Source organism: Danio rerio, chromosome 16 (assembly GCF_052040795.2).
Source record: "Danio rerio strain M-AB ecotype USA chromosome 16, GRCz13ab, whole genome shotgun sequence".
NCBI lineage: Eukaryota > Metazoa > Chordata > Actinopteri > Cypriniformes > Danionidae > Danio > Danio rerio.
This window is the reverse complement of record NC_141036.1, coordinates 50,789,681-50,817,050: the sequence shown is the minus strand read 5'-3', so window position 1 is coordinate 50,817,050 and position 27,370 is coordinate 50,789,681. Positions and strand designations below refer to the sequence as shown.

At 34.8% G+C, this 27,370-nt stretch overlaps 1 protein-coding gene across 2 annotated transcripts; it reads left to right on the top strand.

The window, feature by feature from the left end:
- The first annotated feature begins 1,840 nt into the window (after window positions 1-1,840).
- Window positions 1,841-26,747, top strand: gapdhs (glyceraldehyde-3-phosphate dehydrogenase, spermatogenic). 2 transcript variants are annotated; one of them, NM_213094.2, is made up of 11 exons: window positions 1,850-1,872; window positions 12,871-12,930; window positions 14,171-14,267; window positions 17,101-17,207; window positions 20,350-20,440; window positions 20,522-20,640; window positions 20,763-20,844; window positions 23,167-23,318; window positions 23,396-23,558; window positions 24,782-24,879; window positions 26,361-26,747. In NM_213094.2, the coding sequence occupies exons 2-11, from the start codon at window positions 12,902-12,904 to the stop codon at window positions 26,428-26,430; spliced, it is 1,008 nt and encodes a 335-aa protein (NP_998259.1). In that variant the 5' UTR covers window positions 1,850-1,872; window positions 12,871-12,901; the 3' UTR covers window positions 26,431-26,747. The 2 variants fall into 2 exon arrangements, 1 of the variants encoding a protein (NP_998259.1); XR_015510361.1 differs by lacking the exons at window positions 23,167-23,318; window positions 23,396-23,558; window positions 24,782-24,879; window positions 26,361-26,747 and adding an exon at window positions 21,910-22,966 and having other exon boundaries at window positions 1,841-1,872; window positions 20,763-21,828.
- Window positions 26,748-27,370: the final 623 nt, after the last annotated feature.

The following is a 27,370-nucleotide window of genomic DNA, read 5'->3' as shown; positions in this document are numbered from 1 at the left end:
TATAGGCTGTTGAAGGAGGGAAGTGTTTATTTGGGGTAATGTTAACAACAACATAGAAGAATAATTATAAAATGAATGTTGTTTGATATTCCATGTAAAAAAAAACACTTAACAGAAATGTGAAAAAATGTATGTTGTATGTTCTTATTTTAATCAACTTTTGTAAACGTTATTTACCTGGATTTTAAATAATATTTTATAACTCTTTATAAATTTTCAAACATTTGTATAAATATATGTTTTTTTTATATTACTAAAAGGTTTGATTATATGTATTAATGCTTTCTGGGGCTGCATCGTGGCTTAGTGGCACTGATTTGAGTCTTGGCTGGACCAGTTGGTATTTGTGTGTGGAGAGTTCATATTCTCCCCGTATTGGCGTGGGTTTCCTCCGGGTGCTCCGGTTTCCCCCACAAGTCTAAAGATATGCGCTATAGGTGAATTGAATAAACTGAATTGTCCATATATCGGTTCATTCCGCTATGGTGACCCCTGGTTAATAAAGGGACTAAGCCGAAAAGAAAATGATTGAATGAAATTGTCCGTAGTGAATGAGTGAATGAATCAGTGTGTAGATGTTTTCCAGTACTGGGTTGCAGCTGAAAGGACATCTGCTGTGTAAAACATATGCTGGAATAGTTCATTCCGCTGTAGTGACCTCTGAAATAGAGACTACGCCGAAGGAAAGTGAATGATTAATGCTTTATAAACATTTTATGAAGCCATATAGCACTTTCTTAGCAGTTTGAAACCCCCTGATTAGATTAAACAATTGTTTTTATGTTTTAAGTCAATGTATGTGATTTTTCCCCCCTCTTCATAATTGTGAACTGTGTAAAACAGGATTTCCCCAAGGGGGAATAAAAGTGCACAACTTCCACTTAATGCAGTTTTTATATGAATCATGCAGATATCTGCTCAAAACGAGAAATTTGTCATGACTGCCATTTTTACCATCCTCTTGAGCAAAGATGCCCAAACTAGGGCTCGCTGGCCAAAGTTGGCCCATTTTAACCTTTGATTTGGACCAGTGAGAATGATGAAGAGGGTTGTTTTTTTTTTGCTGAGCTACAAAAAAGCTAAATTAAATTAAATGTTTAAAAAAAATAGTTTTTTAATTATTCAGGTATATTTTTTAAATAAATACTGTCACACGACAGATAGAGGACAGAAGATATCAGTGAGCAAATCAAGGCAAAATTTAGTGAAACTAGTGAAACTATTATATAGCTTAAAGGGGCTAATAATTTTGACCTTAAACTAGTTTTAAAAAATTAAAAACTGCCTTTATTCTAGCCGAAATAAAACAAATAACCTTTTCATAAGGAAAAGTTTAGGCGTCCCTGCTCTTAAACAGGATGTAGCCTGAATATGATATGGTGTATTATATACTGTACTGCATTTGTATGACACGTTGTCCTTGCTTCCTTTTCTGGAGCTTTGACACAAAAAGAAATCACCCTTTATTATGGAATAAAACAAAATTAAAAGTCTCTGGTTATCTTTCCAAATTTTAAATAGATCTATATGGAAAAACAGGACAGTTCTGCATGGTGCATTGCATTTTTGCAGTCTAATTTAGCATTTTGGATGTCTAGCAAATCTATACAGCCCAGAAATGCACTTGTTTACAGTATCCTATAATTCTCCCCTTCATGTCCATGTATAGTATCGTCTTACCCATCCTCCTATAGCTTTTCCGTGGCCTTCGTGATGGATTGCTCGTATACACTCTTCTTTTAAAATTATCCCACGAATACGGCGTGACGTCAGGTTGCCAGGGTGACCAACCCGGGTGGCACGTGTCCGGTATAAAATGGAGCAGCATTACGCGGAAACTGAGCAGAAGCCGCAGCAGCATCACTGAAGGAGGTGAGTCCTTGCTAATACAGATAAGTAGTTTTCAGGTCGAATTTATACACTGTATGATGTTAAAATCATATTCAGTCTATTAACGATGACATTTAGCTTGTAAGTTGTCACGTTTCTGCTTGTGAGGAAGCGGTTATATAATCAGGTTCTGCACGAATATGAGGAGGCGTGGTTCATTCATACATTTTATCAGACATTTTGCCAAATTAACTCACTCTTCTATTGTAAAATAGTAAAATAGACATCACGTCAAATATATTTGAGTGACTTTTTGAAAAAATAACGTTAAATAATGAGCAACGTGACGTTCGGTATTTGCGATGGGCTCATTGCGTCATATCTTTCTAGAATGTACCATCTGCTAAAGATGCTGCGAAACGGGGGAGAAAATACGATCTGAATTTTTAAAACTTATCTAAACACGACACCGTGTCGTTTGAGCACATTTTCAGAGTGCTTATTTGTGTAAAGAAATTGTTAAATTTATTCGACATATTGACTTTGACGAATAATACATGATAATTGGAATCACTCCCCCTTCTTTCAACGTAAAATCAACCTTTTGCGCTCTAATGCACAAACAAGAAGAAAACAGAAGTAATGTCCGACCCAAAGGACATCTGTAGCATCACGAAGGTCGAGCGAACTGTCAAGGTCAAATTATATAATTTTATCTGAATAATAAAAACGTCTGTGTGGTAATAGTGTGATATGACTGTTTTATACGAGGGCATTTAATATATTTCACTGCGTCTACATGTATTTTAATATACATTCGGAGAGGACATGTTAAACGGTGAGCATCATGGGAGTTTTTCTCCCTCATGTACGTGACTGGTGTCGTGTTTGATGCTGCAGTGGGGAACATGACTCAGATCTGAAAAAATTTGCCATCATGAGCAATAGTAAACTTCATTTCTTACTTTTACAGTCATTTCCTACCAATTTCCTGATGAATAAACTCCACCAAACCACTATAATGTGGTAAATTTGGCTGATTTACGGTGGTTTCCCTTATGCTCAACCAAGTAATAGATGCACCTGAACCGGTTCAGACTGGATTATGATATTTTTAGGAGGATGCTCTATCATTCTGCTGTGATAGTTTACACAGATTATAATTTTAATATATTACATAATGCTCAAGTGTAATTAGAAGACTGTAGACTGATGGATGAAATATAATACATGTTTATGCAGGGCTGCATCTCAATCCCTCCTCAATGACCTTCTGCAGTCTGATCTGCAGTTGCCAGTGGCAACCAGAAGGCCCTATAGCTGGCCATTCAAGCGTAATTTATGGTGTCTGTCATTTCACAGAAAATAAATGTAGGTGTTCAAACTGTGGTGTCACTTAATAAGAATCCTGTCATATTAAAATCAGGTGTTTGATCACTGTCTTCTGCAGTGATTTATATGTCAAGACATCACAAGTGGCAGATGATGTTCATTGGTTTGACACTTGTGTCTACATCATCAAAAGTGTCCAGAGATGGCATGAATTTTTACATTAATAAACATTGAGTTTAGATTTAAATATATTTTAAATGCAATATATCAAATATTTCAAAAATATCTTTATTTATATCCTTAATATATCTATATATTTAAAAATAATCATTTTATGTGTGTCGCTAGGGTATGGCCAGACAGAATCTGCTCACATTTTTTGCTATTTCTGCAGAGAATTTTGTAAAAGATCTGCAGATTTATGCGGAATGATTTTGGGAGTATCATAACTAAAAACTAAACATATAAAATAAAAAAATACTAGCTTTTTGACTTGTATTTAATGTTTGCAATGCAAAAATTCCAATTAGATCCACTTATCTGGTTATAAAGCAAGTCTCTAATATAATATATCTTCTAAAAAACAGAAAATATTACTTTACAAACTGTATTGTAAATAAATCATATTAACATTTTCATTTTAGTCAATAATTTTACAGAAATAAATATAAAAACTGAATAAATATGAATGTACAAACATTTACGCAAGTAAATAAATAGACTTAAGGATGGGCTAAAAAACTGCGGACATCTGCATGGGTAATAATTTATCTACAGTTAGCACATACTCCCTGACTGTGCATTATAAGAGAGGGCTTTTGTTTCCTCTGGGGGTTTTAAAGGCTGTAATTAGCACCATTGGAGACCGAAATACAGTATTAATACCATCCCCTGCTCAAATATGTCTTTAAAAAGGGCCAAGAATGGGAACAGTAGGTTGCTGTGTGGAGTAATTAAATTTTCTTACGTCATACCTATTACTGAAGCCAAATGTGAACAAATTATGACCCAAATGCATGTGCTAGTCTAGTAGTATAGCTTATCTGTTTTCTAAAAGCATGTTTTACTCTGCTGCCTGCTATTGTCTGGCTGGAATGACACAGCACTTCCTCAGGATGTCTTAATAGGCACCACCAGAAATACAATGCTTCAAAAATTATACTTATTACTAAAATGAATATCAGATTCCATAATCATTTGATGCTGTTGTTTATTCATTAATTGCTTGCTGTTCGTGAAGTGACACAGTTGAAGTTCCTGTTTTGTTTCATGCCTCATAGCACTAGATTTTTTCCAGTCAAACGGCAGTATGTGCTGTCCTAGTTACTCTCATCTCCGTGTCCTTGTTCTGTCGCATGAGGTGTTTTTGGTCTGAGGAAATGGCTGCATGTTGGGTCAGAACTGAAATGCCGTCCTCTTGTCCTTAAGAGAGTACTGTAGGTGTGGCACTACGGTGGTTAGTCAACATTTGCTTCCTTCTGCATTAGGAAATAGAGCAATCCTGTCAAACGAGGGCTGAAACAATGTGAAATAAGAGTTCTGTAAATTAAAAAAAATCAATTTATAGATACAGTGAACAATAAACAGTATTCTTCCAAGTAGCCCAATATTGTTGTAGGCCATTTATGGTGCATTTATGGTAGTAATTCTTCGCTAGGAATTTGGCACGTGACTATAAAGTCACTTTGATTTGTGGCTTTTACGAAAGCAAATACCTTTGCATATAGTTGCAATGTAAATTAAATGGCGGCGGACATAAATGCATGTTTGCAGTCCAATGTAAGAAAATGCTGGGGGTTAAGACATGGTGTCTGCGGGGTCATAAAAAGTCTTAAAATTCACTGAAATATTGTGTTGTAGGTCTTAAATCAATCAACAGGTCTTAATTTTCCCCTGTCCAAGTAAAGCTATTTAATCAGTCCAACATCCATCCAATCAATCACCAACAATCATATATATATATATATATATATATATATATATATATATATATATATATATATATATATACTATTTTATTGCAAGGATATAATAGTGATTAGACATTTTCAAAGCAAATTGTCCAAACAATTACAATAATAACCGAGCAATATTTCTCTTTACATGATCTTCCATTTATTGATTTATTCATTTTCTTTTCGGCTTAGTCCCTTTATTCATCAGGGGTCGCCACAGATCTTTCATTTATGCATAGTTTTTTTACAGAAGTAAGGAGGAGTGGACATAATATTTATAGACATGAAATTGAAAAGGCATTATGTTGAATAGGAATTATCCTCAATCCATTCAGAAAAAAGCCGACAACTATATATTTTTGATCATTTATGTAATTGTGTCCATAAGAAAAAGATTTTTTAACAATGTTAAACTAAAAGAGACAGTATGTTGTAATAAAAGTATATACAACTAGAGTTGTCTTGTTTTGACACATTAAAATATGTAGATAAGAAATAACTAAATTCGATTTTTTTTGCTGTCATGACCAAACAAACTGGCCATTAAAATAATCCTTATTGTTTAGCTCTGTCTAAAATTTAATTCATGATGTTGTTAAAAGGGTTTTAAAAAAATTTGATCTGATGGAACATGAAGAAACTCTGTAAAAAGACTTATAATTGGAAATATACATCACCACAAAGGAGTTTATTGTCTCATCAAAATCTCAGTAACATGTATTAATAAGATAGATAGTTTAAATTTCAATTGAATGCTGACTTTAATGTAGTTTAATAAATGTTTTTTTTTTGGGGGGGAATTTTACCTTGATGTGTGAGCAGGTGTATGCATTGCATATAGACTATTTATTCAATCAATATACAAATATATATTCCAAAATACATTATGAAGCACAATAGTAGTAATCTGAAAATTAGCGTTTAATATTTAGAGTCATGTTACACATGATATGCACGTGACAACAAGATGCTAGTCAGAACCGTGGGGGAATTGAATTTAGGGTCAGTTCAGAGGTGTGTGTGTCATTTGATCCAGATCTAATTGGAGACAGCAGGCTTTTGGCAGGAAACCAGTTCTCATTAACTCTGTTCCACTGTTCTTATTGTTGAGTTTTTCAAGCAGACAAAAAGCCATATTCAAGTGTAAAGCTGCATAAAAATATACATATAGACTCAAAAGTACCAAAACCAAAATAATAAAAAGCAAAAACCCATAGAAAAGAAGTCTGGAGTGAAGAAGAGAAACCAAAGATGGCGACATAGACACTTGTTTTCCTGCACTCAATGACCTTGTCAGCATCATGTGATCAGTTACTGCGGTTTCATCACATTGCTTGACTTACAGCAGAAATTCACCTGTTGATTAATTCTTGGCTTTACCTCCATGAATCAGAAGCTTAATTTATAAATTGAGCGAATGCACCAGAATTTCTGTACCAGTTTCCTTTGCATATTTAATACATTATTTTAGCCTGAGGCTAAATCTGCTGGATGTAGTTTAAATGCAATGCAACCTGGAAGTCCTTAACAAGACTGCACAGGATAGAATACTTGGATTAGGATTACGGAGGTCAGGTGCAGTAGATGGTTCACATACACACACACACACACACACACACACACAAACACACACACACAGACACGAGCAGATTAGAAGATTATAGGGATGTTTTCAATCACACACAGCCAGATGCAAGGACAGTCTGTCATTTTGCACACGGTGAGAGACTGCGTTTCCTTCTTACATCATCACTGACATCATCAAGTCATGCTTCCTTATTGTGTAATAATACCACTCCATTTAGGATTTTCCTATTTTAAATTGACCCAATTCAGACTTGGCAGAAATACACTGAAAAAGATCCCAAGTTGAACGCTTTTTAAGGCTGACATTTCGAATGAAGCATTGGCAATAAATTAAACCCCTATTGTCTATACATGAATCAGCTCTCATCTCTTTCACATTGCCCTTGAGGTCTTTGAGACAAATGACCTGATTTGATCTAGTCTGGCGATTTGGGCCATTGGTTTTGGTGCATTAGCTCACATTTGAGTGCGGGCTCAGAGCTCATCTTGTACAGCCAGAATTGCACAACGAAAAAAGTAAATCCCAGCTGATTACTTATTCAAAGAATAGGGCCTGTCAGCGGACTGCAAGACGGGCGTAACATGAAGGGGCCTTGGCATAACTTATTGTACGTTAGAGGCATAACTTGAAGTTATGGAGACATGACAAAACCACGTTGGTGGCAAGATGGCGCTGCACCACAGTTAACGTCTACACCTACTCCACACCTTAACTCAACCATCACAGTTATTAACGTCTATACCTACCACAAACCTAAACCCAACCATCATTGTTATTAACGTCTACACTTACCACAAACATAAAACCAACCAACATAGTAATTAATGTCCACACCTTCCCCAACCCTAAACCCAACCATCCGTTTTTAACGCACAGCCGCAAGTTGTGGATGCTTTCATACTTGACGCGCTCGCCATTTTACTGTTATTTATAACCACAGGGGGCAATGCCGAGTATGCTAACTGTCATCACAAAACGGATGAAGAAGTCAGCAACTTGCCAACAACATCTCATTGTGACATCTCACATGGTTTAGTGGAATCTCGATAACTGCAAGCTATGCCTTTAATTTGCTACAAGTTACGTCCCTTCATCTTACGCCTTTGTTTTGCAGTCTGCAGACAGATACGCTTGAATTCAAAGGGTGTTTGACATTAAAGGTTTCATGAAATTTTTTAGATGTTAGCATCAGTATTATTAGTTTTCAGCATCAGTATTATTAGTTTTTAGGATATCAATAAGCTAGTGTGCTTAACAGTGACAATATTTGCGTTTAGCAGATGTAAACTGTAACAGTAACTGATGTAAACGTAAAGCTTTCAGTGTCACTTCCGCCTTAATGGATCAACGGTTTTATACAAGTCACCTCATACTTTTGTTTCTCATCAAATGATAACTAATCAAATTCTGCCTAGTATCTGACATGCCCCGCCCCCTGCAAGATGCGTCCCATTTGCTTTTCATTCGATACGCTTGATCTCAACCACTCTCACCGACAAAGCAGTATTAAAACAAATCGATCGCAGTATATATATCCATGCCTAATATCCAATGGCCAGAAAGTGATTAATTTTTCAGAAATTGTTAAATGTTGCTATTTGTGATGCAGCAAGCCCAGATACTGTTGTGTACCCCATGATTTTATATTAAATTCACTTTAATGTGTGATTGGACTAAAAAGTGTCCATAAACGAATATTTTCTCAGTTCAAATGAGTAGCGGCCTGAACTCGGAAACAGTATTTCATACTTAACAAGCGGATTGGCTGTTTTTTTTAAAGGGGAGGAGCTAATTTATGTCCTGCCTTTTCTTTGTGTTTCGGTTGAGATTACGTCAAACACTGAAGCACTTCACATGATCTTTAACTGAACTGAGTTTGATCCATCTGAGTGAATTTCACTCAGTTGGTCGGAAAGGCTAGCCATGTTCACTTTAGCTTGATTGGTCAAGGTGTCACTTTGATTGCTGTATTGTGGGTAAGCCTGCAGTTCATTTTTTAGTATTCATGGAAGCTGCCATTGCCGATTGGAAAGCGATTGTTAAGTGTCTGGAAAATTAGCCGCTTGTGGGGAATTTCTCCTGTAAAAGCTACTGCAGTAGTGTCCATTTCCAGCTCAAACTCATGATCTGATGGTCATTCATGCCTTTGGATTTACCAGTGAAGCTTTACATTCATTAAACAGTGTTTCGCATTTTAGGCTTCATGCAAAAGTTACTAAAATCTGTATTAAAGGATGTATTGATTTCTTATAAACTGTGAACCACAACTGAGTTCAGATTAACCGTATTCCATCCAGGCCATCCTTTCAAGTAGAGCGTGAAGGTCATTTCTGGGCATTTCAATGGTGTACACAGAGATTCAGAATGGCAGATGAGGTTGAATCAATGGTGTTTATGGAAAACCAGTTCATCCATCTCATTAATAACTATATGTTGCATTACTTGTCTTGATGAAAGTATAAACATGTGGACTCAAAACAAACCGTCGCTCACTAAAACCTAACATACGAGACGTTCTCCATCAACTAGTCACATCTATGTGCTTTTAAAGAGCTGTATTTTTGTTGAGTATGCATGAACGGTACACATAACTCTGTTTGCTAAAATGTATTTATCCTAAAATGTCAAACAAAATGTAACGCATTTGAGTCATTTCCAGGATTTATTTTGTACACACAGTACGTTAAAGTAATTGACTTTACGTCTCGCTGCGAAGAGACATCAGAAATCAAATTATTCTAAACACTTCTAAACTGGTTTAGATTTTTTGTTAAAAGCCCAACTCACTCTCTCATTTTCTTGTCGGCTTAGTCTCTTTATTTATCTGAAGTCGCCACAGCGGAATGAACCACCAACTTATCCAGCAAGTTTTTACGCAGCGGATGCCCTTCCAGCAGCAACCCATCTCTGTGAAATTAAAAGCCCAACTAAAGGGAGTATTTGTATAATGCAGTTTCCAGGCAAAATGTTTTTTGTGAATTTTTTTTGTTTGTTTTGTCTCTCATTTAGATGACAACAGTGTTCTTAAGGCCCCAAATTTAAAATGTGTGTCAGCATTTTCAAAAACAATACTGTTATCATCTCTGTATTTTTACAAATAATGTATTTGTAAAATCAATAGTGTAATAGGATCAGGTGATTAATCGAAAAGTAATTGAAATTAACATTCAGAACCATTTATCGTTGAAATTTTTCCTTATCGAATATTTTCAATTGCTTTCCCTACAGTCACGTGACTCCACTTTGTTCAGATTGATTTATACTACTGCGTTGAGCGCATTTAAATGGTCCGGCGCTGCCTTCGCGGGGTCGCATACCCGCCCACCTCCTTTAAAAAAATGTAACTACACGTCTCGACGCCGCATAGCGCAGGCTTTGTGATTGGTCGATTTGATAGCGATGATGAGCATGGGCGGTGCGTATTAGTTTCAGTAGTTCAACACTGATGTTCAATAAATAATCATACACAGTTGATAGTGAGTGTTTTCTTCAATTATTTTAAAATCAACTCTAACTGGTTATATGTGAAAATAAACAATTGAAGTCAGAATTATTAGCCCCTCTGAATTATTCGCCTCCGTTAATTTTTTTACCCAATTTCTGTTTACTGAGAGAAGATTTTTTTCCAACACATTTCTAATCATAGTAGTTTTAATAACTCATTTCTAATAACTAATTTATTTTATCTTTGCCATGATGACAGTAAATATTATTTTACTAGATCTTTTTCAAGAGACTTCTTTACAGCCTAAAGTAACATTTAAAGGTTTAACTAGGTTAATTAGGTTAACTAGGCAGGTTAGGGTAATTAGGCAAATAATTGTATAATGATGGTTTGTTCTGTAGACTATCGAAAAAATATATAGCTTAAAGGGGATAATAATTTTGTCCATAAAATGGGTTAAAAAAATTAACAACTGCTTTTATTCTAGCCGAAATAAAACTAATAAGACTTTTTCCGGAAGAAAAAACATTATCAGACATACTGTGAAAATTTCCTTGCTCTGTTAAACATTATGTAGGAAATATTTAAAAAAAATCAAAGGGGAACTAATAATTCTGACTTCAACTGGATATGAACGGAGAACATTTACTCTAATAAAAAATAAAACATAAAATAATAATAATAATTGTGATTGTAATCGAGCTAAAATATTTGACCATTTTAAGGTCAAAATTATTAGCCCCTTTAAACTATATTTTTTCTGATAGTCTACAGAACAAACCATCGTTATACCATAACTTGCCTAATTATCTATTTTCTAATTAACCTGTCTAGTTAACCTAATTAATCTAGTTAAGCCTTTAAATGTCACTAGCTGTATAGAAGTGTCTTGAAAAATATCTAGTCAAATATTATTTACTGTCATCATGGCAAAGATAAATCAGTTATTAAAAATTAGTTATCAAAATTCTCCGTTAAACAGAAATTTATTTTAAACATGTAATTTATTTTTGCTGATTTGTTTCATTTTTTTAACAAGTGACACACTTCCTACTGCTTAATATGAAAACATATCCATTTTCTGCTGCAAAAAAATCCTCCTCTCTCCTTACCTATCCATATAAGGCATGATGTAATAATATATGACTTTAGTTCAGTTGTCTCAGATTACAACAGCCTGTCTTCACATACCACAACATGCTCTCACTCAGATAAAAGTGAAAACTGCAGTCACGTCGGGCATGTGACAACCTGTGAATATTAAAACCCACACTGAGAATTGTTTGCCAATGCATTCCTGTAGATTCCGCCTTTCACCAAACTCCCCATATTTCAGCAGATTTCTAAACTTCCTCTGAGCACATGCAGAACTTTACTGATAATTTATGAAGTGCACAACTTGCCGGCCCTGTTCTGCATGAAGTGAAGAGAATAAAAGACGTGTCTTAACACAATAGACTTTCTGCTCTGCCAGGCTCATAAAGTATGCAGGTCCAGTGAGACCGAGGTTTGGAAAATTCCCAGTCAGCATGCTAATGCACCCGAAAACAATACAAACTGGAGAAGAGTTCAAGCTTCCACCCACCATCCAGAACAGCACACTGGCTCAGAGAAAGTTCATGTCCCATATGCGTGTTTAGACAGAACACTGCAGCAAGAATAGGAGGAATGATCAGAATCTTATATCATTGTAATATTAAATTAAAATCTAAATAAGACGAAAGTAAATCTAAACCACAGTTGCAACATACAGAGTATAAGAAGCAAGACAGTTAAATTAGTTTGACATTTAATTATAAATAATGTTTATATATAATATTCTATTAACGTTCATTCATTCATTTTTATTTATTTATTTATTTATTTATTTATTTGTTTTGGCTTAGTCTCTTTATTAATCTGGAGTCACTACAGCGGAACGAAATGGGGGAAACCGGAGCACCCGGAGGAAACCCACGTGAACATGCAAACTCCACACAGAAATGCCAACTGACCCAGCAGAGGCTCGAATCAGCGACCTTCTTGCTGCGAGGCGATCTTGCTACCCACTGAGCCACCATGACGCCCTAGTTCTAGTAACATATAATAAATTATATAATTAACTATAAATTATTAATTTAATTATTAATTTATTAATTTTCCATTGGCTTAGTCCCTTATTTATCGAGGATAGCCACGGCGGAATGAACCACCAACTATTCCGGTATATGTTTTACGCGGCAGGATGCTCTTTCAGCCTTAACCCAATAAATCAGCTTATTCAATTCACCTATAGCGTATGTATTTGGACTGTGGAAGAAACCGGAGCACCCGGAGGAAAGCCATGGGGAGAACATGCGAACTCCACACAGAAAAACCACTGAGCCATAGTGCCACTATAATTTAATCAGAAATACATTAATATTATTACAATTTATTACTTATAATTGCATTTATGTTTTTAAAGAAATGACCTTGTTTAAAATTATTGCATGCTTTTATTTACTTAAACAACCTTGTTCATTGTTTATTATTGTTTTAATAAAATATTTTACGAATGAAAAATACTTCACCTTTATTATCCTTGGAAGTTAACGGGTACTAAAAATCACACACTAATGACATTATTGACATTAGGAATATTTAGTAAAAACACCTTTACGTTATAAAACTAACATTATTTCGGTGTTTGCTATTGCAGGTATTTTAAAAGCCCCTTTTTTGTCTTTTTTGTGTTTCAGGTTTAGCACCACAATCCACACTCTTGCAATAATGTCTGAGCTTTGTGTTGGAATCAATGGGTAAGTTCATATTTCATCTGTAAAAGCTTAAAAATGTTTGTATTGTTTGGTCCCTAAAAACTTGAAGCTTAAAATGCAAGATAATGGCTAACAGCACTGAGAGTCAAAAACAAACAGCATATAAACACATTCAGGCAAAAAACGAATATCCATGGCTCCTGATGATATTCTGAGGCCTTATAAAGGGGAAGAAATGAAACTAAACATTTTTTCCCTGCATTCAGAAAACCGACCAAAGCATAGTCATTCATCATAACAAAGAAAATACATGCAAAAAGTTTGAAAATCATTGATTGTACATATCATTTTCTTAATATCTATAACATAAACATCATAGTGTTGGGATTTTTTCCATTTAATAAAAACAACTTTAAGACACATTTACACTGCAACACAATGCTTCTATTTTTTAGATTTTTTTTGTCTTGTTTTTAGTCCAAATATCTAAAAATTCTTAAATCAAGAAGCATATTCTAGACCAGCAAATATATAGTCTTCTTTTAAGAAATAAATCGGCAAAATTAAGTTTTTCCTTAAAACAAGCAAAATAACCATCCAATCTGGTTAGCAAAATAATCTGTCCTTTTGACATAGGATTGTTTTGCTTATCCCATTAGCAGATATGTTTGCTTGTTTTAAAGAAAAACTCACTTAATTTTGACATATTATTTCTTAAAACAAGACTATGGGATTTGCTTACCAAGAAAATGCTGCTTGATTTAGCAGTTGTTAGATATTTGAACTAGAAACAAGATAAAAATCAAAGTAAGAAAATATTTTTTAGCCGTGTATGATAATAATAATTCGATAAATAGAGATTGCAATGTGGTGAAAGACAGACAGAGACAAAGAAAGAGAGCACAAATGGCCTGATTCAGAATGATTACAACAACAGGATTACCCAGGATGAGCTTAAGCCTTCATCCACACAAGCACACGCAGACCACTGTTATATACTAAAGCAAGCAATGTGTGTCGCCAAGTTATAGAGTATATCAATTGTCAAAAATGATTCATTAATCTTATGTTTCACACCTAATAATACAATAATAAACACATATAATAATACAAAGTTGCATTTATTCACTTATTTAATCCATTCAGGAGACAGTTCTTCAGTGGAATTTTCCATTGTGTTACTTGCGGACAGGATGAATGAGAGACATTTTTCAGAAGGAGATATGGAAGATTTTATGACTTATCAAACATCTTGAATAACATTGCTGTCTGTTTTGTGCAGATTTGGCCGTATTGGCCGTTTGGTCCTCAGGGCCTGCCTGCAGAAGGGAATTAAAGTCACCGCCATCAACGACCCCTTCATTGACCTGCAGTACATGGTGAGATTCAATGAAGCGGAAATGATGATTCTTGGCATCGTGTAAAGCATCAGCCATGTTAAACTAACACACAGACATACGCACGGGCCTGCACTACATGTAGTGTTGTTTTAGGTGCCTTCAGTACCATGTATTCAACAGTATATTTCAGCATCCATGCATGAACTTAACATGAGTTTGTAAAGTTAATTTAAAGGATATTAAAAGTACCAAAAATGCATTTGTTATGTTTGTTTAAGCAATAACTTTCAATAGTTTGTGGACAGAAATATTTTAGTATTTAGTAATACATTCATTCATTTTCTTGTCGGCTTACTCCCTTTATTAATCCGGGGTCGCCACAGCGGAATGAACCGCCAACTTATCCAGCAAGTTTTTATGCAGCGGATGCTCTTCCAGCCGCAAACCATCTCTGGGAAACATCCACACACACATTCACACACACACTCATACACTATGGACAATTTAGCCTACCCAATTCACCTGTACCACATGTCTTTGGACTGTGGGGGAAACCGGAGCACCCGGAGGAAACTCACGCGAAGGCAGGGAGAACATGCAAACTCCACACAGAAACGCCAACTGAGCCGAGGTTCGAACCAGCGACCAATCGACTTTCTTGCTGTGAGGCGACAGCACTACCTACTGCGCCACTGCATCGCCCGTATTTAGTAATAATTAGTAATAAATAATGTAATTATTTAAACGGACAGTAAATGCATTAAGGATGTTATGTAAGGTGATATTTCAAATACACTTTATTCTTTTTAAACTCAAATAATCACAAAAAATAATAATAATAAAAACTAATACAGTTTACACAAATCAACATTGTATAAACATTTTTAATAAAGAGAAACTGAAGAATAGAGGAACGATGCTGAAAATTCAGTTTTGGCATCATAAATAAATTGCATTTTAAAATATAATCAAACAAAAAAAGCATTGTTCTTTTATAGTAAAAAAAACTTTTCTAAAAAAAAATAGAAAAAAGACAAAAAAAGACTAGAAAAAAAAAGACTTTCTAATTTTTTCATTTTTTTATATGTATTTACTAAACATTGAACTATTTTAGATGTAGGTACATTTTTAACACATTACAGACTTTTGAAGTAAACTAAGCTACAAAAAAATGTAATTCTTTTTAATTAGTGCTAGTTGGAGAAGGGTCTGGCTGCAGATTTGCACTAGTGCTTTCAGGCTTGCACTCTTGGGCTTGCATTCTCAGACACCCACGCTTCCTCTACAAGTGATGTCAATTATAATCAAAACCTGCACTCACGTCACTTGCAATCAAAATAAGCCGAAAGTAAGTTTCCAGTTCTTTTACATTGCCAGTGACGACTTTGTCAATTAATTCTAAGTACTTAAGTTGTATACCATGGCAAATCCCCCACCCCCCGAAAAGTGGTTTGTGTATTCATTATATGATTATAATGGTTTAATGAAAATTTAAAGCAGGCTACTATTAAAATTTATTCCAGCAAAGCTTATTATTTATTTATATCAACTATTAGGTCTAAGTAGACATATAAAGTATTCTTCCACAGTTATGAATAAAAAAACACCAGGCTAATGCTAATTTAAATTTTAGTTTTTATTGTAAACATTTCAAAGAGTTGTAGTATTACAACTAACGGATACACATGGACTTATAGCAATGATTCTTCAACAACTTGGAAAACTATTCTTTATTCAGCGGAACGATTGCAAACAAGAATGCAGATACCGATGCAAGTGATGTGGTAGGAAAGTGCAAGACTCGTTTGGATGAAAATCCTTAACCAAAAAATCCCTCAGTTTAAGATTAAGGGTACTCTTAGTAAAAGTCAGGTTGCAAGGGGGAAAAAAAAGAAAAAAGATTGACTTAAAGCTGCCATTAAATATTTTCCCTTTTTTTTAAGTATTAAGTATTTTCTCTTCAAACATTTAAGGGATTTAATCAGTTCTCTTAAAGGAAGAAATGACACTCAAAATGCAAGCATTCTCACCCAAATAAAAATGTTGTAGATAAAAGACTTACAGGACTGTAAATAAATAGTTAAATAAAACCATTTAATAAGTAAACTAATATATAGTTTATATACAAGAGTGCATCCATTAGAAGTTTCAGTGCAGCTTTAAAAGTCTCTAAATTAAGGGTCACCAGTCTCTGTCATGGAGGGCCGGTGTCCCTGCAGGGTTTAGCTCCAACTTGCCTCAACACACCTGCCTGGGTGTTTCAAGTATACCTAGTAAGACCTTGATTAGCTTGTTCAGGTGTGTTTGAATAGGGTTGAAGCTAAAATCTGCAGGACACCGGCCCTCCAGAAACAAGTTTGGTGACCCCTGCTCTACACGATCCCAGCCCAGTTTTATAGGTCCTCCAAACATGATGTCGAGATCGACTCGATAAGGGAACGTCTCGATTCGCTTAACAGAAAGAAAGTGGCACAGATGTACTGCAAAGCTGTTGTAAAGAAATTCGATCTGCAAATACGATCTGTTTACATAACTATAGCAACTGTGGTGCCCGTCGCCATATGTTGCCAGAAACTGCAGTGAAACACTTAGAAAAAGACACTTAGGTAAGGGTGACAGATAAAAAGTCAATGAAATCCCTTTTCTCAGAGACACTCTTAAGTTAAATTACTAAAGGACTTTCATGCAAGCCGGCACAGGTGTCGACTGTAAATGTCGTCACTTGCAGAGGAAACATGGTTGCCTGAGAGTGCAATTCAAGAGTGCAAGCCTAAAAGCGAGACTCTATTGGCTGGTTCTGTAAAATGAATTCTGATTCAGCAATGTCAAACAACAGTAAAAATGAAGGAAATTGATTTGTCTTGCCCTGCAGGTCTACATGTTCAAGTATGACTCCACTCATGGCCGTTACAAGGGAGAAGTTCACATGGAGGATGGAAAACTGATCGTTGATGGTCAGGCCATCTCTGTGTTCCAGTGGTACGTTTGGTTTATTTTATATATCTTAGTGGCCCTTCACAATTATCTCTTAGCATCTCACAGCTTCAAACATGTTTAAATTTGTAGTAAACATGCCTTGAAAGGAATATTTCAACATACTTCATAGTGTACACTGCATACCATTAAAAAATCATGAATACTTTTCAGACTGTTTTTTTATCAGTAATATAGTATCAAACTGGTCATATACAAAAGCAGGGGTGGCTTCTGGTTTATTCATCTGACTAAAAAAAATTTAGACAATGACAAACCCTCAGGTTTTTTTAAATGCATTGAATGAATCCAGAAATGCTCTTTAATTAAACTAAGTTCAATAGCAGACTTAAATTAGGAAACACTACATTACACATTATACTATACAGAAAATTACACCAATCAGAGAACTTTTCAGAAAGTCAACCAAGAGATTTGATTAGCTCCGCCTACTCCCATAAAGCATCACCAAAGCAATCACCAGCAGTCATTCTTTATGATTTCATTCATTCATTTTCTTGTCGGCTTAGTCCCTTTCTTTATGATTTATAGCTGTTTTTTTGTTTGTTTGTTTTTTTGTGAAATATACATAAGTGCTTAAACTGGCAGACATAGTGAAGTACTTTCCTCATTTTCTTTTAAACTTTTGTAACTAAAACAAGAGAAGACAAAATAGTGTAATGATAAAGAAAGACTTAACAATAATAATAATAATATAATAATAATAACAATAGTAAGTGCAAAAATAACTATGGAATAATAAATGACAAAAGATAATGATATTAAAAGTAAGTAAAAAAGAATAAGAAGGTTAGAGGAGGTTGGGTAAAATATTTAAAGTTATTTAATCAATGGGCAAACTTCAAAATAAGTGAAAATAAGTTATAAAGTGTTGCCATTTATCATCAAAAGGCCGATAACTGGCATATCAAGGACAATAAGGCCCAATCACAATTTTATTTTTGCACCCCTTCCCCTTGGCCGTTAAAACAAAGTGTGAAGGGGAAAGGCTTCAAAAATTAAAAAAGAAAATTAAAAAGAAATGTTCATATGAGATTAGACGATTGTGACTGCTGTAGTTATTCTAGTTGCGTTATTTTTTATATTTATCTTCAAGAAATCATTGAAGGCATATATCATGTTATCATAACGATATAATGTGGCAATAAGATCGTAACTGTACTGTGTATCTACACAGTGGCCATATTCATCTATGTAAACACACAAAAAACAACATTACCATTACAGCAGACACTGTAAAAAGGTAATTCCCAGCCACTAGACTTTTCTGAAAGGGGATTCGAGTGTCAGAATGTTGTGGGACTGCTGTACAGGAGTTATGATTATGGATTATAGATCGCAAAATTTAGAGGTTTTTATTAAAGCATGACGGTAAAACACGAATGCGGTTATGAATATATTAAAACATATGCTTGTTTGTTGTAAAAGTTTATAATAATGACAAAAATACTGATTTGTGGATCTCTTTACTTCCGCGTGCAGCAATACTGCTGTTGTGGCTGGTGTATTCTAGAAAATTTTCTTACCCCTTGGCTTTAAGTCCTAAAAATCTCTGTTCGAAGGGGTATCTAGCTCTTCCCCTTAGCCCTACGCCTTCAAGTTAAAGAGAATTCGGACACCCCTACCCCTTCATGTGAATGCGCAAAACAAGGGCGAAGGGCTAAGGGGTAGAATTGGGATTGGGCCTAACTGTGTTTAAGTAAAATAATTTATTTAATTTCTGTTAAAATTTCTTATGTTTTAAATAAAAACATTCATATCCCAGACCTCTAAACCCAACCTTCAAATGTGACATTCTGCATTTTTACATTTTTAAAATACCTAATTCTATGTGAAACCTCAACTTAGGTCCCCATAAGTCTGTGTAAATTCAGTTTAGGTCCCCTTCTGAATATAAAAACATGTATACACACACCGACAAACACTGCAGAATAGTATCATAGACAAATGTATAGTTAAGCCAAAAAAAAAAAAAAGATTTTTAAAATGCAAGATTATGGCTAACAGCACTTTGAGAGTCCAAGACATACACATTTCCTGACAAAAGTCTTGTCGTCAACCCCAGTTGTAAGAGCATCACATAATAACTTGACTTCTAATTGATCATTTGGAAAAGTGGCAGAAGGTAGAATTTTCCGATGAATTATCTGCTGCACTGCATCCCAACCATCACAAATACTGCAGAAGACCTATTGGACTTCGCATGGACCCAAGATTCTCACAGAAATCGGTCAAGTTTGATGAAGGACTAATTATGGTTTGGGGTTACATTCAGTATAGGGGCTTGTGAGAGATCTGCAGAGTGGATGGCAACATCAACAGCCTGAGGTTTCAAGACATTTGTGCTGCCCATTACATTACAAACCACAGGAGAGGGCAAATTCTTCAGCAGGATAGCGCTTCTTCTCATACTTCAGCCTTCTCATCATCATCACAGTTCCTGAAAGCAAAGAAGGTCAAGGTGCTGAGGATTGGCCAGCCCAGTCAGCAGACATGAACCTTATTGAGCACGTCTGGAGTAAGATGAAGGAGGAGGCATTAAAGATGAATCCAAAGAATCTTGATGAATCAAAGCATGATCGTATTTTTTATGGTAAAATAAGCGTAATCTAGAGGCCTTTGCCTTTCATATAAGTCACTTCTGGTACCAAATGATCAACTACAAGTCAAGTTAATATTTATTGCTCCTAAAACTTGGATAGACAACAAGATTATTATTATTATTATTAGTGTAGATTATTTGGAGGGATGTAAAGAATAATAATGGTCTTAACGTGTTTCCTGTTTTATCTAAAAATGTCCACATATCGATAAACTAACGACTGTATTAACATTAGTTATGACTGAATTGCCTCTTGATATAGTTCTGAAAAAGTTTGATGAGAAGTAGGAACTGTTCATTGGCCAATGATATTAGCATATTGAATGGTTTATACAGGCTAAACGAAACAAATACCTCAGATTAGGTCCCCATGAGTCTGTGTGCATTCAGGTTTAAGTCCCCACTAGGATATAAAACATGTATACACAGGCACATACTGCAGAATAGTACTGTGGACAATGGCACTGTTCTACTTCAAACATCACATAAAGTTTTGTGCTAATGTTCTCTTTTATTTGCACATAGCATGAAGCCTGCTGAGATCCCATGGGGGGATGCTGGTGCCCTGTACGTGGTCGAGTCCACCGGAGTCTTCCTCAGCATTGAGAAGGCCTCAGTAAGTCTGGATCTGAATAGTAAACATAAATCACTAAATGTTATCATGATACTGAGATTTCCTAAAATTCATCTCCTATAGGCTCACATCCAGGGTGGAGCCAAGCGTGTGGTTGTGTCTGCTCCATCACCCGACGCACCCATGTTTGTGATGGGAGTCAACCAGGACAAATATGACCCCTCCAGCATGACCATTGTCAGGTGAGGAACCAAGTGCATGTCAGCATGTAAATCAAATATATAATGCATGCAAGTTACTGACCAATTCTTTCAGTTTCCTGAAATAACCATATTAACGTGTGTTTTTGTTGAACGAATCACAGCAATGCATCCTGCACCACTAACTGCTTGGCTCCTCTGGCTAAAGTTATTCATGACAACTTTGGTATTGAGGAGGCTCTCATGGTAAGTCAGTGCCTGGTGTGATCTGATTCCTACTTAAAGGGTTAGTTCACCCACAAATCAAACTTATGATATTAATTACATTTATGTTGTTTCAGTCCCATGAGTTCTTCATTCATCTTCAGAATACAAATTAAGCCATTGTAGATTGTCTTAAGACAGAGGTATCAAACTCAAATTGGCAGGGTGTTATATCAGTAACTGACAATTCATTGGAGGGCCTGCACTCAGACATTCTTCCCAGGAGTATATGCAGTCAAAGCTCCTTTTTTGTTTTTAATACCCTTGTATTGAAAGGGTAGTTGAAATTGCTGTGAAAATACTACAATTTAATAATATGCATAATAATTATATTTTTATACAAATCTTAATATGTATATGAGGAAAATCTATTAGATTTGAGACCATTTGAATCGAATATTAGCAAAATTATCTTATTTATACCACCTTCATTACGTGAAAGCCATGGAGAAGTGTTTGTACAACACAATACAGATGGTATAAAACTAATTATAATTAATGACCCTCAATATTTTCAAAAATAGAGCTTTAGTAAAAATAGAACACTTAAAGAAATATATTTCAACTTTTAATCGGCCACAGAAATAATCTCCGTGTGCGTTACTTTCGACTTCGCGCTGAGAGAAACCGAAAGTAACCCAAATGTATAGTACAGTACTTTAAATGTCCAGTAGGTGGGGGGGTTAAAACCACAACTGTATTTGCAAATGCACAACAATCATAGTGATTCATTGTTTTGGGGGGGTCGAATCTCGTTATATTTTTGACATCAGTTTCATTCCAGACCGAGGAGGGGATGGCAAATGGCACGTGGGCCGACAGTTTGAGACCCTTGTCTTAAGAGCTCTATGTCTTCTATATGAACACATATTTAAATTATAACTACTACTTTTGAATATATATGAACATATATGTTATTCCAATGGCTGAACAAATATGTGTGTGTGTGTGTGTGTGTGTGTGTGTGTGTGTGTGTGTGTGTGTGTGTGTGTGTGTGTGTGTGTGTGTGTGTGTGTGTGTGTGTGTGTGTGTGTGTGTGTGTGTAAGCAGCCATTTTTGCATATTTTTGAAATAAGTGTTGCTTATATAACATATTTTATTTATGAAATCCAAATAGGAACTTGTATGTCATATACAGTGAAGTCAGAATTGTTAGTTCTGTTTTTCCCCAATTTCTGTTTAACAGAGAGAACATATTTTCAACACATTTCTAAACATAATAGTTTTAATAGCTCATTTCTAATAACTGATTTATTTTGTCTTTGCCATGATGACTGTAAATAATATTTAACTAGATATTCTCAAGAAACTTCTATACAGCTTAATGTGACATTTAAAGGCTTAACCAGATTAACTAGGCAGGATAGGATAATTAGGCAAGTTATTGTATAATGATGGTTTGTTCTGTAGACGATCGGAAAAATATAGCTTAAAGGGGCTAATAATTTTGACCTTAAAATAGTTTTTAAAAAAATAAAAAACTGCTTTTATTCTAGCCAAAATAAAATTCCCTTGCTTTGTTAAAGATCATTTAACAAATATTTAAAAAAGCAAAAATTCAAAGGAGGGACTTCTGACTTAAACTGTATGTAATTTTAACATATTTCCATATATATTAGAAATCAATGTGGGGTGATGCAAAACTGTTTTTTTGCCACAGAAGTATTAGGTATGACTGCTGTTTTAAATGTGCTATAGTATAAAAAGTTGCTTGGGCCTTACAAAAAAGGGTTAGTTCACCCAAAAATAGGTTCCAAACTTTTTTTAATTGATTTCTATGGTTGAACATAAAAGAAGATATTCTGAAGAATGTTTTAAACTAGCAGGCATTGACTTTCATAGTATTTTTTATTCCTACTATGAATGTCAATGGCTGCTGGTTCATCAAAATCTCTTCATCAAACTGGTTTGGATGAAGGGGAGGATGAGCAAACGATGCCACAATTGTAACTTTTGGGTGAACTATCTCTTTAACACCGACCACAGCTAAAAAGTCAACTTTACCATCGCACATGTAAAATGCATTTTTAAATATAGTGATTCATAGTGTTTTTCATAAACAAAAAGATTGAAAAAAAACATAAAATAATCGCGCAATAAGTACAAGAAATAAACAACACATTAAAACAGGTTTAAAAGGAATAAAAACATGTACTATATATATATATGTATATATATATATATGTATATATATATATATATATATATATATATATATATATATATATATATAAATATATATATATATATATATATATATACTATACCATCCACAAGCCTTCTAATAGTTTATCCTCTTCACAGACCACAGTTCATGCCTACACCGCCACACAGAAGACTGTCGATGGCCCCTCTGCCAAGGCATGGCGTGATGGACGTGGCGCCCACCAGAACATCATCCCTGCATCCACTGGTGCCGCCAAGGCTGTGGGCAAAGTCATTCCTGAGCTTAACGGGTCAGTTTGACAGCTCAAAATGATGTCTGTTTGTTCTCTCGACCAGAGAAACCTAACCGTCTCTCCTTGTTTTGTAGAAAGCTGACTGGTATGGCTTTCCGTGTGCCAGTCGCTGATGTGTCCGTTGTCGACCTCACCTGCCGCCTTACAAGGCCCGCCAGCTACGCCAACATCAAGGAGTCTGTCAAGAAGGCCGCTCATGGGCCAATGAAGGGAATTCTGGGATACACAGAGGATTCAGTAAGTGAAGTAGCACAGCTTTTACATGCATATCTTTGTATATACTGCACAGCGGGTGAAATTAGTATTGACTACATCACCGTTTTTCACCATTTCTAAAGGTGCTGTTGACCTAAAACTTTCCCCAGATGTCAGTAACAACCAAAGTAATCCATAAATACAAAGAAAACAAAACGAATTAGTTTGGAAATGAAGTTACATGTGATGAAATAAAAAGTATTGAACACATGAAGAAAGGAAGGTGTAAAATGGCATGAAAAGACCAGACAGCAGCTAAAATCTCTCAGTAGTTATTCAGCGATCCTGCTCCTCATCAGTGTAAATTAGTATTAGCTCATCTGAATTGATCACAGTACTTTTGCACATACCTTTGTGTAACTGTTTTTTAGCTGCAGGTAACATCTCTGACTTGGGGTGCTAGCGACAACACCTTTCTCCTATACTTAGGTTTATTTAGGTTCATCTCGGTGAGCAAAAACAGCTGCATGAATGCTAAAGTTTGAAATAAAAGTGAAAGACGGACCCCCTTCATGTTTACAAATACAAGTGCAAGGTCAAAAAAGAGGTCATTTCTGGTTAATGGTGTCACAGTTTACCAGTATTTTGAAATGTCTCTGTGTGTGTGGTGCTTTTTCATGAAAAATACAGAACATCATTGCCTGTGTGCACTGTGCAGTTTTTTATTTACCGGTAAAGTCGATACAGAAATTTTCTGGATATTTACAGGTATTACTGTGTGAAAACGGCTAATGATCACAAAGACAACCAAGGAAACTCTCAATCAGTTTCAGAAAATAAAGCTGCTAGAATGGCCCAACCAATCACCTGACCTAAATCCAATATAGATAAGACCTGAAGATCAGAGTTGATAAAAAGGCTAACAGAAGCGTCAAGTTTTTTAAATTGAACAGCTAAGCAATGAATGTGACTCCATTCTCCACACAAGTGGCACCTTCAAGCTGTCGTTACCAAAAAAGCCTTTTGTGCAAAGAATTATTACATTTTAGTTCTTCAGTGCTTTCTCCTTGTGTCATTCTATTTTTATTATTTATAACAAATTTGTATTTATTTGTTGATTTTGCGAAAATCTGAGTCAATTTCATGTCAACCGCTTCTTTAGAAATATATATATTTACCTGGAAAAATCATGAAGTGTTCAACACTTATTTTTTCACCCAGTGTATAGTGGAATGAATATATGTTTATTTGTTGATTTCTTTTAGGTCGTTTCTTCTGACTTTGTTGGAGACACTCACTCTTCAATCTTTGATGCCGGCGCTGGCATCTCCCTCAATGACAACTTTGTCAAGCTCATCTCCTGGTAAGCTCAAACCAAAAATGAATACCTAAAACTAATAAAAAAATGTAACTAATGAAATAAGACATAACATTATGCGAATGAATAAAAGATAAGTTTGGTTTTATTCTGTTAACTACTGATCAAAGGCAACTAAGCCCAAACAAAAAAATATATAGTTAAATATAATAGAAATAATTTAGTTTAAAAATAACTAAAATTGTAAATTGCAATGTTGTATTTACAATCGTTTTCTTTTAGATGTAAGGTCTATTTAATGAGTCCGTTTAAATGGTCCTTTTCAGTTGAATCAATTAAATTCAGTGTATTTTATATTTTAGTGTATTAAATGTTTAACATTTATTTGATTATAAATTAATAATAATTATAAATTATACAATATGGTTTCATGACTTTTTATATGTTAATTTTTATATTTCAGACAACAGACTTTAGACCTTATTTTGAACATATAAAATTAATACAATTCATTTTATAAAATGTTATAATAAATACAAGGTTAAGCAAAGGCAATAATACAACTCAATACAAAACAAATTTAACCCATACATGTCCAAAAAGGAAAGGTAAGAAGCAGATGCTTTTTTAATCCTACCCCTTCTCCACACTATACCAATGATAAATAACAGTTCATAACAATATTAATAACAATCCAAAACAACAAATAATAATCCACAACAATTATAATCAGGTTTACTTTCAACTTTGATCATATATTTACTAAAATGAACAAAAATATTATTTAAAAAATACAAAACTTTTGTTATTCTTTGTTAACGTATGTTAAATAAAATAAAGTCATTTTACTTAACTCGCGCTGCATTAACTAATGTTAACAAGCACAGCTTTAAATTTTAATAATGCATGAGCAAATGTTGAACTGTTGTTTATTTAATAAATGCTGCACAGGTTTTGCAAAGTAAATACATTAGCTTTATTTTATTGTAAAGTGTGAATCATTATTATTGTGATTATATTGCCCAGGTGTCATATTTCACACACACACACACACACACACACACACACACACACAAAATCGTGTCAATTCAATTCAGGTTTATATGTATAGCGTTTTTCACAATAATTACTGTTTCAAAGCAACATTACAAAAGGTGCACATTACTGCACCACAATCAAAATCAGTGAAGTTTGGTATTTGTGTATAGCATAGTTCTCTCAAACTCAGTTCCTGGAGGGCCGCAGCTCTGCACAAGTTTTTCTCCAACCCTATCAAACACAGCTGATCCAAATAATCAAGGTGTTCAAAAGAGTCATGGGATCAGCTGTGTTTGATCAGGGTTGGAGCAAAACTGTGCAGAGCTGCAGGCCCTCCAGGAATTGAGTTTGAGACCTATGGTGTATAAGGTGGATCTTATATATATAAACATAGTTAACCTGCAGTTATAGTGTATAAAGTGTAAGTCAGTAGACAAAGTAGACCTCTAATGTTTTTCTTTTTATCTCTCCCTCTTTTTTTCTCCCAGGTATGACAACGAATTTGGCTACAGCCATCGTGTTGCTGACCTGTTAATGTACATGCACTCCAAAGAGTAACTCCGCAGAAAAGCCAGACCATTCCTTCTTTTCAACGCACTCATTTCCTAGCTAAAGCCATCGTGACACACCTTAGCATTCCTGTTCCCACCTACGAGACGCTGCGTTCGTCTCTGTAGATGTCTGTGTGTGTGTGTTAGTTTCTTTTGACAGTATTTGTGTCAGTGTCACTCCACAGGCATTGCTGTAGTTGTTGCCATTTTGGGTGTAATCACGTTGTGTTGGTGTAAAGAGAATAACCGAATAAAGTTACATGAGGTATAAAGGCTACTGTAATGCAGTTTAAAAAAACTAATTAAACTGTTTGGAAAAACAAACGTGTGTCTGTCATTTTGGGTTTTATTTTCTTGTATTGCATCATGGTATCAAATGTTTTGCACAAATACAAATTCAAGGCTTTTAGGTTATTGACTTGATCAAAATATGTCGCATGTGATATTCCAGTTGCCTTTGAGAGTTCAGTCTTTTTGAGAGTTTTGATCTTAATATAAATTAAATGCGTAATTTTTTAACCAAAATGTACTGTATATAAATAAAAATGTAAGTGTATGAATATTGATAGATGAATATGAAGATGAATATATTTTATTTCAATTATTTGTCCGAAAATGATGTAAGTTGTAATTTGTATGGCTAAGAATTAAGGTAAATTGATGGCATATATGTAAATCATAAATAAAAGTTAAGCAGTCTACAGTGCATCTGGAAAATATTAATAGCCTTTCACTTTCTCCACATTTTTTATGTTAAAGCCTAATTAGAAAATGGATTAAATTCTTTTATTTTCTCAAAACTATACACACAATACCTCATAATGACAATGTGAAAATGTACAATTTAAAAAAAATAAAATAAACCTGAAAAATCACATGGGCATCCATATATACACCCTTTGCCGTGAAGCTCTAAATTGAGCTCAGGTACATTCTGTTTCCACTGA